Source organism: Mus caroli, unplaced genomic scaffold (assembly GCF_978045245.1).
Source record: "Mus caroli unplaced genomic scaffold, Mus_caroli_1 scaffold_9, whole genome shotgun sequence".
Lineage (NCBI taxonomy): Eukaryota > Metazoa > Chordata > Mammalia > Rodentia > Muridae > Mus > Mus caroli.
In genome coordinates, this window is record NW_028227264.1 from 88,314,783 (window position 1) to 88,327,656 (window position 12,874).

Sequence of the window (12,874 nt, forward strand, 5' to 3'; positions counted from 1 at the left end):
TAGAGCCAGATAATGTTGACTTTCCAGAGACCATAATTGTCACTGCTGTTTGAATTGGGGTTTTCTTATAACATACATTGACTTAGAACCCACTCTATAGCCCTCTGGTTTCAATCTTCAGAATCCTCTTACCTTAGCCTTCTGACTGCTCGTATTATAGGCCTGTACTATCACGCCCAGCTGGGGCCATATTTAACTGAATTAAAACACACGTACACATGCATGCACACAGGCATGCACATGCATGAGCACACACACACTTTCTAGTTCATATTGAGAAGGAAACACCTAATCAAAAGAAATCATTCTTGTCTAAGTTGGGTTTAATATCATTACAGGTGCCTCTACAGAGTATTGGAGAGCCTATATTCTGTTATCTGTAAGATATTCACCAATATACACATTTGTACAATCAGAGGCTAGTTTTTTTTTTTTCAACTTGACACAAGATGAAGTTATTAGGGAAGAGAAACCTAGGTTGAGAAAAGGCCTCTATCCAGATTGCCTGTAGACAAGTCATTAGGATGTATTCTTGATTCATGATTGACATGGAAGGGCACAGGTCACTTTGGGTGGCACCATCCCCTGTACAGGCAGTCAAGCTGAATCAGCACTGGAGAGCAAGCCAGTAAGCAGTACTATTCCATGGCCTGTATTCCAGCTCCTGCCTCCAGGAGTCTACCTTGAGTTCCTGCCGTTACTTCCCTCCATGAAAGACTACAACTGTAAGCGGGAATAAACCATCCCTCTGCCACCTCCACAGTTGCCTTTTTAAAAAAAAGTGTAGAATAGAGTTTATTCAGGGCATGGGGAGGGGAGTTGAGGGAGTAGAGACAGAGAAAGGCAGAGAGAGAGAGAGAGAGAGAGAGAGAGAGAGAGAGAGAGAGAGAGAGAGAGAGAAAGAAGAAGAAGAAGAAGAAGAAGAAGAAGAAGGAGGAGGAGGAGGAGGAGGAGGAGGAGGAGGGGAGGGGGAGGAGGAAGAAGAAGAAGAAGAAAAAGAAGAAGAAGAAGAAGAAGAAGAAGAAGAAGAAGAAGAAGAAGAAGAAGAAGAAGAAGAAGAAGAAGAAGAAGAAGAAAAGAAGAAGAAGGGAGGAGGAGGGGAGTGGAGGGGAGGAGAGGAGAGGAGTAGAGTCCGGCCATGAGCACGTGGAGAGAGATTGGGGGTGGGGGGGCGGGTAGGATAGAGCAAAAGTAAGAAAGCAAGAGAGTCCCAAGTTGCTTTTGGTCATGAGATTTTATCACAGCAATAGAAACCCTAACACCTGCAGCGGCCATATTATCTTAATCCTCTGGCAGGATACTGATGACGAAAGGTAACTGTGAGTGGCCAGTGAAGTTTGAAAGACTCCATTCTTTCTTTCAAGTAAAGCACAATAGTTCCGGTGGAGATGGAAGGACCCCAGTGGATGCTGGCATCCATAGCATCTCTGGTTGTATTTAAAGGGGATGGTGCGAGAGAGCAAGGTATGGAGAACAGGGAAAAGCCCTGCTTCTGACCAGGAGACTAAAAAATCAATGAAAATCTGACCATCACAGTGTTGAGGTCGAGATTCTGCTCAGCCACAACACCCAGCCGTAGAGTTACAAACTCCGAGAAGAGGCCAGTAAGATGGGAAACATCACCAATCTTTTGGCAGACCAGAAATATAAAAATTTCCTCTTGTATGAGGTGGCTATCAGGAAAAAAAATAATACATTTGTACTGGGTGGTTTTATGTCAACTTGACACAAGCTGAAGTCATTTGAGAGGAGGGAGCCTCAGTTGTTGTTGGTTTTTTTTTAAATGCCTCTATAAGATCAGACTGTATGCAACCCTGTAGAGAATTTCCCTAATTAGTGATTAATGGTGGAGGGCCCAGCCCATTGTGGGTGGTGCCACCTCTGGATATGCAGTCCCGAGTTCCATAAGAAAGCAGGCCGAGCAAGCCATTAGAAGCAATCCAGGAAGCAGCAGCCCTCCATTGCCTCTGCATCAGCTCCTGACTCCCGGTTTTCCCCTATTTGAGTCACTGTCCCGACTTCCTGTAATGAGGAACAGCAATGTGGAAGTGTAAACCCAAGAAAACATTTCTTCCCCAAGTTGCTTTGGTTATGTTTTTTCATCCCAACAATAGTAATCCAAACTAAAACACTGTCCTACGATGGGGGTCGGGGGTGGACCGAAGGTCTAAAGGAATGAGAATACCTTCAGCAATTTGAGAAAAATGAATCGTGATCAAGTTATCACTCCTGGGATTAAATAAAAAGGAAATTTAAAAAAAATTAGTTTATAAAAAAATAAAGCTAAAACCACTTTAAAATTGTTTTGATAAATTTTTACTCATATTAAAATGTAGAAGCAGAGGTAGAATCCACAACATGGGCAGTAAAGTAAAGGACACCATGTTAGACATCACCGTTAATGCCTTAAAAGACAAACTCAGGACCCACAGGTTAAAGGCAGAAAAGTATAAGTCACTGGTCAGGGTGACTGAATGCTACAGATTTCGGAAAAGAGTTTGAACAGCTGGAACAGCAAGAATAAGTAAAGTTCCCAGTTCCAATTTTCATTCTTGTATTTAATTTTAAGGTGTGTGTGTGTTGGGACCCTTGGAGGCCAAAGAGGGCACTGGATCCTCTGAAGCTGGAGTTACAAGGGGTTGTGAGCTTCCTGACATGGGCACTGGGAACCAAATTCAGGTCCTTTTCAGGAATAGCAAGTGCTCTTAACTGCAGATCTTTTTCTCCAGCCTCTGATATTCCAACTTAAAAGGTCACAGTCATTTATATTGAAGGAGTGACTTTGATGGCAATGGTGAATGTGCTTTTCTGGATATTGCTGACAGTTTGGGAATACAGACATTGAGCATTTAACCATAAGACCAGCTATTGATGAGGAAAGCAACATTTGGTTGGCTCCCGCTCTGCACTGAGAAGTATCAGAAGATAGATGGTTCTTCCAACTGCTCGGAAGGAAAAGGTTTTGTGAAATTAACAAATGACCTATGTGCACAAAGGCACAAAACCAGACCGCTCACATATTCTTCTTGAAGATACTGTTTGAACACTTGTATCAGGACACTCAAGAGTCATGCAAGGACAGAGTGTGGCTTATACACAGCACAGAGCATTACATAAATGTTATAAGCAAGGAGAAATGATGAGGAAATGGATATATTTAACAATAGAATTTCTTTATTTTTTATTGTTTTTTATTTTTTATTGGTTATTTTATTTATTTACATTTCGAATGCTATCCCCCTTCCCAGTTTCCCCTCCACAAGCCCACTCTCCTGTCCTTTCTTCTTGCCTCTATGAGGGTGCTCCCCCACTCACCCACCCACTCCTGCCTCAGCAGCCTATCCTGGGTCATCAAGCCTCCCCAGGACCAAGGGACTCTCCTCTCATTGGTTCCAGATAAGGCCATCCTCTGCTACATATCCAACTGGAGCCATGGGTACCCCTTGTGTACTCTTTGGTTGGTGCTTTAGTCCCTCGGAGCTTTGTGGGGGTCTGTTGGTTGATATTGTTCTTCCTATGAAGTTGCAAACCTCTTCAGTTCCTACAGTCCTGGCCCTAACTTCCCCATTGGGGTCCCTGCTCAGTCCAATATGTACAACCACACCTATATTGGTCTGGCTCTAGCAGAACCTTTCAGGCCACAGCTATACCAGGCTCCTGTCAGCCCGTGCTTCTTGGCATCAGCAATGGTGTCTGAATTTGGTGTCTGTAGATGGGATGGATCCCTAGTTGGGGCAGGCTCTGGATGGCCTTTCCTTCAGTCTCTGCTCCACTCTTTGTCCCTGCATTTCCTTTTGGCAGGAGGTATTCTGGATTAATATTTTTGAGGTGGGTGGGTGGCCCCATCCCTCAACTGGGGGCCATGCCTATCCAACGGTAGAATGTCTATAGTATAACTTTACTAGTCCCTTGTTACTCACCTAGAAAGCAAGTTAAGACTTAACCCAGTTGTCAGAACTCAACCGTGTCAGGAGCTGTGCTCATGCATCATCTCATCGAACCCTCCACAATTGTGAAATAAGAGTGAATATTTCTTAGAGACCAAGAAGATAGGTCAGCTAGTAAAGGCTCTTGCTACCAAGCCTAACGACCTGAATTCAGTTCCTGGAACCCGCATAGCGGGAGTGAGACCTACCTAAACAGGTTATCCTCTGACTTCCACATGTATACTGTGGCACGGGGACACACACACACACACACGCACACACACACACACACACCCACACACACACACACACACAGAGAGAGAGAGAGAGAGAGAGAGAGAGAGAGAGACAGACAGACAGACAGACACACAGTAAGTAGATGTAAAGATGAAAATATTGCTAATTATTTTGCATAAAGAAAACTAAGACAAAGAAGTAGGGTCTTTCCCAAGGCATGGCTAGCGAGCAGTAGTCAGGATGCTGTAACCTCGGGCTTTCTCCACCTGCACCTCAGTTCCTGGAGTTATGACTCTGGGACTTACTATTTATGAATAAATGTCTGGGCCACAGCTTTGGCTCGATCCCTGACTATTTGTAACTTAATTGTAACTTAATTAACCTGTTTGTTCTATTCTATGAGTGCACTTGGCTGGTTACCTCTCCTCAGTTTCATGCCAGAGTTCAGAGTGAATCTGTTCTCTTGCCTGACTCTATCCCAGAGTCCTCTCTCCCTACTGGAACTCCTACTTCCTGTTTCCTGCTTCAGCTAATAGGCCATCAGCTTTTGATTGGCAGGTGATGCTTTCATACGGTACAGAAGAGATTCTCTCTACAGGGGCAACATTTCTGAGTCTGCCTCTAAGCGACGATGGGGCTGGCTTGCTCACAGGTACCCTGCAGTTCTGTATTTAACTCTAGGTGTCAAAAAGAAGGGTTTTACTTAAATAGCTTTTCTTATATTTAGTGTTGTTGGCTTTACGAGCATTTTCAGAAACAGACTCACTTCCTAGAAGGATTAAGCTTCTCTGTGTGTTGTATTTACAGTTTGACATACACACATGATATGTATATGTACGTTTCATACATATGAGACACAATTTCACTCCACATCTTGTTTAAATGATCAGGTTTCTTGGATATAGTTTGTGTTTCCCTCTGCAAATTATATATATATATATATATATATATATATATATGTATATGTATATATACACACACACATATATGTATATATACATACACACATATATATGCATGTATGTAATATTATATGTGTATATAATATAATTATATCTGTGCATATGTACATACATATATATACACACATTTTATATATATATATATATACACACACATTATATGTATGTACATATATATGTGATACCAGCTGATAAAAAAAAGTCTAATAGAGCTTTCTTCACGATGGGCTGGGCTGAAGGCATCTGATTTCTGCAGGTAAGTCACAAAGGTGTATGAAATTGGACTAGGACAGTTTAAAATTGATAGCAGGCTGGATATACTTGGCTGGAGGGGATACTTCAGAAGGAAACTGAGAGAGAGAATCATGGTACTGTGTGTCACATGTACTGATAGTAATATTTCAAAGTAAGATACTTAAAACATGTTCTGAGCAGAAGACATAATCTTCTCAGGGTCTAGAGAGGTGGCTCATTGGTTAAGAGTACTGGCTGTGTTTCCAGAGGACCTGGAATGAGTTCCCAGCATCCATGATGGCTCAAAACTGTCTGTAATTTCAGGCAATCTGATGCCCCCTTCTGGCCTCCACTGGCACAGCAATGCACAAGGTGTGAAGACATACACGGAGGCAAAGCACCCATACACATAAAATAAAAATAAATAGAAATCTTTAGAAAAGCATCACAGAACGTTTGTATTTAAGTGAGTTTGTTTAAGTGTAACTTTAGTGTCTACCGGTAACACAGGATCTGGTTTAAAAGCCTTTGCTGCCACCATTTCCTTGGGCAAGTGAGTTATCTTTTCTCCTATCCTCTCTTCCTCTCTTTCTCTTTCTCATTCTACTTCCTTCCCTGCCTCTATCAGTGAAGTCTCGCAATTCTTGCTGGCCCTAAACTTGAACTTGCAGCACAGCTAAGGATGACCTTCCTGTTTCCACCTCCCAAGTGTCTCCATGGCTATTGACTTCACATCCGTGAAACATTTTTTCCTTCTTGGAAAAATGGAGATAATTCCTAACTTAGGAATTGCATACTCGCCAGTGTAAAAGGCATTCGTTACATCTGTTTTTGTTTTTTAAACCTAATCTCATTAGAGAATAGCGGCTGTCATTGCTGCTGCAGGCTATAGAAAGGGATTAGAAAGGCTATAAGGGATCAGAAATGTTTGTTGAGTGAAAACGCAAGCAACCCACAGCACAGCCTTCTTTCTCTCCTTTATAGTTGCTCGCCGGTCTAACCACTATGATCTCAGTTACCGCAGTTGTCACTCCCATCATCCATTAATCTGTCTGTCAAGTGATGATGGGCTTCAAACTCAAAGCGTACCTTTCAGCGAGGACCTGGACTGTGAACTGGAAAGCTTGCCAACTGCCCTTCGATCCGCCCCCACCGCCCCAAACACACACCCATCACCTGCCTGTTTAAATGGTGCGTCCCCGCCGCTGTCACTTAATAAAACTTGCGCAGAGCGCGCCCTGTGGATTCGCTGGACGCGGCGGGAGGTTCCAGTTCTCCCCCGCCCCAGAGTCGCTGGTGCCTAGGCAGTCGCAGTTGGGCCACCTGGGGCCACACTTGGTGAGCGCTCAGCGCTGCCGGTGCGACTTCTCCGGGTCCCAGGGTGTCAGGGGCACAGCTGGTGACAGGGGTTTCCCCAATCCGGTGATTGGCAACAGGCATTTAGGCTCCTACTTTCTGGAGGATCCACACCTGCAGGACGTACCTGATCTCCGCGGGACGCCACGCCTGCCTCCACAGGGAGAAAAAAAAATTGAGCGTCGGCCCTAGGCTAAAACCACCTGTGCTGCTCCTGCCACCACCGTGCACTTTGGGCGCAGGTCACCGCGGGGGACCATGGACGCGTCGCGGGACATCGGCAGTTTTGTGGTGTGGGACTACGTGGTGTTCGCAGGCATGCTGCTCATCTCGGCGGCTATAGGCATCTATTACGCCTTCGCGGGGGGCGGCCAGCAGACCTCCAAGGACTTTCTTATGGGCGGTCGCAGTATGTCCGCCGTGCCTGTGGCTCTGTCCCTCACCGCCAGCTTCATGTCCGCTGTCACTGTCCTGGGCACTCCTGCCGAGGTCTACCGTTTTGGGGCGATATTCAGCATCTTTGGCATCACCTACTTTTTTGTAGTGGTTATCAGCGCGGAGGTCTTCCTTCCGGTGTTCTATAGGCTGGGGATCACCAGCACCTACGAGGTGAGAGATGGGGGTCGGGGAGGGGAGGCTTGCTTGCATTTTCAGGCTCCAGAAGGGAATTTCTGGGTGCAAGCTGTTTCTGCCATATGGAAATCTCTCCTTGTGGGTGCATATCGGATTACCCCCACCCTGTGTGCCCTATAGAGACATGCGGCTTCTAAGGGGAATAGATCCTTGGGATTGATTGGTGGTTTTGTGTGTGTGTGTGTGTGTGTTTTGTGTTTTTTGTTTTGTTTTTTCTCAGATCCAAAGCAAACCAAGTAAAATGGACAAGTGTTTGCTAGGGTCGTTCCAGACTTTATAAAGATTTAAAACGTGTGTGTGTGTGTCCACCTTAGTGGTTAGGATGTAGCTCTTGTTCCAGAGCTTGCCTTGAAACCAAATTCCACCACTTGGGAATGACCTTGGGCATTTACTTAACCTTTTGTACTGATATCTTCATCTGGCAACTTCATTGCAAGCACTGCTTGCTGCCTCCCTATGGAAAGTTCACGCAGGGTATCCACACTTCATCTGTTGCTGTGTTCCTCTGGATGTCTATTTTAAAAGTTGTTCTCAGGACAAGGCTTTTTGAGGATGAAGGGTGTTTGGTTTGGTTCCACTTAAAGAGATGTCAAAGGTGTGTGCACCGTGTCCCTGGTTTGTTTATTTATTTATTTATTTATTTATTTATTTATTTATTTATTTATTTTTGTTTTAAAGCTCAGCCTCTCCAGGTATGCCCTTCACTCAGCCCCTGACCTGCTAGTTTCACACACAAGTTCCCATAGCACTTAGGCTACCAACCAGGGCGCTAAGGCACCTCAGCTTCTTGGCCCTTCAGGTCCATTTCTCTGAAGCTCAGGGTTGCTGGAAGGTGGTTTCACAGTGAGGCTGGTTCAGTCTGTGCTGGGCACCTGCTTCATTGGAATGGCAAGTGTTGGTGGCAAACTCTGTCTGTGTGCTGCAGATGCCATCCAAGTCTAGGCATGTCCGAGACTGAATTGTCTTCTAACTGTGGTCACTGTGTTTATGGCAGCTTAGTCTTCACCCTGGGTGGGAGAAGATTTCTCTTTGTAAAAGGGAGGTGACAAACTGGCTGGCCCAGGCCAAATTCAGTTCTCGCTGCTGTCTTATGTTGTTTTTTTCAAAACATTCATAACAAGCCCTGACTATTTTGTTTAAGGAATTATTAATTTAAGAACTCACCAGTGAGGAACAGCAGATGAAAACTTTTGAAAACTCAGAAGGCTGGTGATATTGTGCTCACACTTCCTGTGGCCAATAAGTCTCCAGCAATAGTCACTGATCTTGCTTGGCTAATGCCTATACTGAGGCTTTTCGTGTGTGTGTGTGTGTGTGTGTGTGTGTGTGTGTGTGTGTGTGTGTGTGTGTGTGTATGTGTGTGTATTGGTATTCTCATGGTGGAGAAATCCTTACCTACCTACGTGTCTTTATAAAAAGTGTATGGAAGATGTTTAGCACTGAAGGGGCCCTTGATCAGTGGGTTATGTGGCAGAACATATTTCTTGGTGGGTGTGAGGACTATCCCAGCATCTTAAGATGTGAACTCCTGGCTCTTGTCATTCACGTGTGTTCTCAGGTGGGCTATGTAGGTACTGAAGTCTGTGAGCTCGGACCTGTAGCTAACCAACTCCAAAACTTAGAAAATGGCTTGAATAACCTGGTAAGAGGACTCCAGCCCTGCTAGGAGAACACTGCTCCCTGAACCACTGACCCATGCCTCTTTGGGGCTATAACATTAACTCAACCAGAAAGAGACTTCTGTGTTTCCAGTGACAGAAGTTAAGTTAGCAAGGATTCTGGCTAAGAATAGCCAAAAAAGCTAATGTTTGAATGTTTATAATTCATGCCAGGCACCAGGCTGCATACATATTATCTAACTCAATACAGCACAATTTGTGTAAGGAGATGCTTACAGCTCTGTTTTCCAGATGAAAAGGCTCAGAGTAAGTTAATCCAGAGTGGGGAAGGAATAAGAATCCATGTCAAGCAACTTACTGATGGCTTCCAAAGGCTCTAGTGAGTTGGTTATAACCCTAAGCATTGCAGAGAGAACCGAGGATGTCATACAGGACCTTTGAACTTATAATCACACTGTACACATCCAGCTAAGGGTATCAGGCAGTCAGGGGGAAGGGAGCTTGCTGTGCCTCTGTTAAGTTAATTAGTCATGGCAGAGAATGTCTTGGGGGAAGGCTTTGTGGTCCTGTGTTGAGGACTGAGTCATTAATGGTCACCTACACATTCTTGCCCAAATATGAATTATTTCTACATTTCTATGTCTACAGCCCAATTTGGTTGGCTACAACATTTTTACTCTACCATTGCTGTCAACATATAGATGTCCAGACTCACAGGTTGGCAGGAAGCCTATTCAGGAATCCAGTGCAATTAATAATTTCTTTGGGATCTCCCAGGCTATCCTTTAGTTACTTTATTATGTGTATCAACTGGAACCTTCACATCTCTAAGTTAATCTGAATTCCAAGGACTATGAAAGACCTCTGTTCAGTGTAGGTATCTATTATTTGGTAGTTTTGCTTGTAAACTCTAGATCTGCTCCCTAAGCCTACTCCAACGGGACTAGGGCTTCTGCTTAGGTTCTTTTTTTTTTTTTTTTTTTTGTTGTTGTTGTTTTGAGACAGGGTTTCTCTGTATAGCCCTGGCTGTCCTGGAACTCACTTTGTAGACCAGGCTGGCCTCAAACTCAGAAATCCACCTGCCTCTGCCTCCCAAGTGCTGGGATTAAAGGCGTGTGCCACCACTGCCCATCTGCTTAGGTTCTTAAATAATCCTCTGAAGTCTAGTAAAGGACCCATGGCTTCCTGTTTCTGTCTTCAGTTGACTTTGTGTGTGAGTGTAAACATATTGTTTAGTTGATCTTTGGGACAGTAATAGATGTAAAACGTGTCAAGTTATTTGGTTCAATTTGTTATATTTTCTTTTTTCTGTCATGGTCTCTTAAGCTTTGTGTAGTCTCTAGCTGTTGGGTAGATGTAACTAGAAAAGGCAAAAAACTATTGGGGCATGCCATTAATCCAAGCACTTGTGAGGCAGAGGCAGATGAATCTCTGTGTGTTTCAGGCCTCTCTGGGCTAAATAGTGAGTTCCAGGATAGCTAGAGCTACAAAAGACTTCTGTATCTATTCACGTCCACTCATATGTAGTGCAGATTTACTTAAGAGAACTCCTCAGAACTAACACCACTGTTTCTAGTTTTCAGAAATGTCTCCACTTTCCAAAGTAGCCCTATGTGATTTTGATATACATGATTTACAAAGTCCTTGGCTTTCAATTCCACTACTCTTAGCATCAATGCTCTGAAAAGTTTACATCTTCTTATCCATATCATTGAATACCTTCCCTTGCAAAATCAAAGAGAAAGAATTGCTCCTGGGATCCTCATTTTAAACACAAGGAAGCTGAGATAGAGAGAGTGGTAGCCTCAAACTCATGAATCAGGCTTGGGACTGCTCAGGGGCTGCTATTCACTTATTGAGTCTTAAACTCATGGTTAGATTATTTTCTTTTTATTTATGTGGTTATAGGCACAGACTCTGCATATCAAAGTTTGTAAGTTTGTATATCACATCCCTGAAAACAGACTACAGTCTTCTCTGAGTACCAGCATCCTCATCTCTAACATAGTGCCTGCTTCACAGAGTGACCAAGTATGCTAGATATGTTAGTTATGACTATGCAGCAAAAATACCCATATGTCTGTCCATTTGACGATTAGCTAATGTCAATTTCTCCTCCTTCTGCTTCTCCTGTTGATTCTGTCTCTTCTTTTACACAGCAAGACTCCTAGCCATTGACTTCTTTCTACATGTACTAATAATACACAAGTTTGATAATATCTTGTCCTTCAGCTCAGAAATTCTGATTCTAGCTGTAATATATAGTATATTATTATCTATTATACAACACAGGAAATAAACAGACCATACTATAAGCTATAGTAGATTCCAAGGAGAGTTGTAAAGATTGGCAGGGTCTTGACTCTAAACAGAAGATAACTTGACACTCAAGAGTCTGAGACAGAAGGATGGGAAATGGAGGACAACCCATTTCAAAAAGGAAAGCAAAACCCAAACCAACAAACTGACCTGGGTTGTCAGAAATGGTGGCATACACATGTTATTCAACTGGAAAGAACATGCAGAAGGATGAGAAGAACAAAGAGCCTGGTCTTTATGGGCAGACCTTGTTCCAGGGACAGAACAGAACAAGACAAAGCAATACCGAAAACTTGACCTCAATGATGTAAGTTAAACCTATATACACACTCACACATACATACGCACACGCAGACATACATACACTTACACACACACACACACACACACACACACACACACACGCTTACACACACACACACATGCTCTCACAATACAGACACATACACAAGCATGCACACACATATTTATACATATGTACACATGTGCACATGCACAAATACATACATTTATACACATATTCACACATATGCACACATAAATAAAGATGTATATACACACACACACACACAGGCACGCACGCGCGCGCTCTCGCGCGCGCACACACACACAGGACTTCAAGGATTGCAGAGCAAGGAGTTTGAAGGTTAGTTCATAGAACAGCATGAGAGGCAGAGTAAACGACTCCTGGAAAAGACAAAGCACCAACAGCTTCTTCAGTTCTTCCTGTGAGAATCACTCTGTGCCAATACAGTCAGTCCCTCCCCAGTTTAGCAGTTTCCATCTTGAGGAGAAGGTGATTGGCTGACCTGGGGTCACGTGATTCCTTCTTGCTCAGAGGAGGTGGAGTGGCTGATGCAGATTCCGTCTCTGTGAAATAGAGACTGATTTCTCAACCAAATCAAAAGAAACTGAATGGTTACTAACTAAGAGGAAAGAAGAAACAATAGACAGGTGATTGACAGGAGCAGCACAAAGGAGTTTTCATGCGCTGATTGTGTGAGAGGATTACAGGAATACTTGTGCATATTAAAAGTCATTGAGTGGTAGTCTAAAGCATCAATTTTGCCATATGTAAGTAAAGATCATTTTAGTAAAATAAAAACACAGAATGCAAATAAATTACGAATTCCTTTAAATGTCTTAACTTTCTTTTCTCAAGCCGATTTAAAATGTGTCTAGAAGCGTCACATCACTCTTTTCTCTCTTTCTCTCTCTTTTGCCACAGTATTTGGAACTTCGATTTAACCGATTCATTCGTCTCTGTGGCACAATCCTCTTCATCGTCCAAACAGTAAGTACCTCTCTATTAATGTACTTTCTCCTTTGCTATCGAAAATGTTTTTATCTTTGGGTGAGACTTGTTTGAGAAAATACATGGAAGATAAAGAGGAGATGATGACAAGACAAAACAAGGAAATGAAAAACAAAAGAAAAACAAAAATTCACCCCACAAAGAAAGAAACCTAAAGATCTTTAAACTGTGTTTCAGTGAAGAGGTTAAGTTCTTGAAAAACAATGGCTTAAATGAAAATAAAAAACAAACAATTATTTTAAGTAGTCATTGCTGTTTATTGAGTGAAGAAGT

General features: G+C 43.2%; 1 protein-coding gene across 1 annotated transcript in view; it reads left to right on the forward strand.

The window, feature by feature from the left end:
• The first annotated feature begins 6,569 nt into the window (after positions 1-6,569).
• The window catches only part of Slc5a8 (solute carrier family 5 member 8), a 42,915-nt gene continuing 36,610 nt past the window's right edge, over positions 6,570-12,874 (forward strand). Inside the window, exons 1-2 of the mRNA XM_021174959.3 lie at positions 6,570-7,324; positions 12,515-12,580. Of these exons, the coding sequence (XP_021030618.1) occupies positions 6,974-7,324; positions 12,515-12,580 (417 nt within the window). The 5' untranslated portion in view covers positions 6,570-6,973. The remainder of the gene's footprint in view (positions 7,325-12,514; positions 12,581-12,874) is intronic.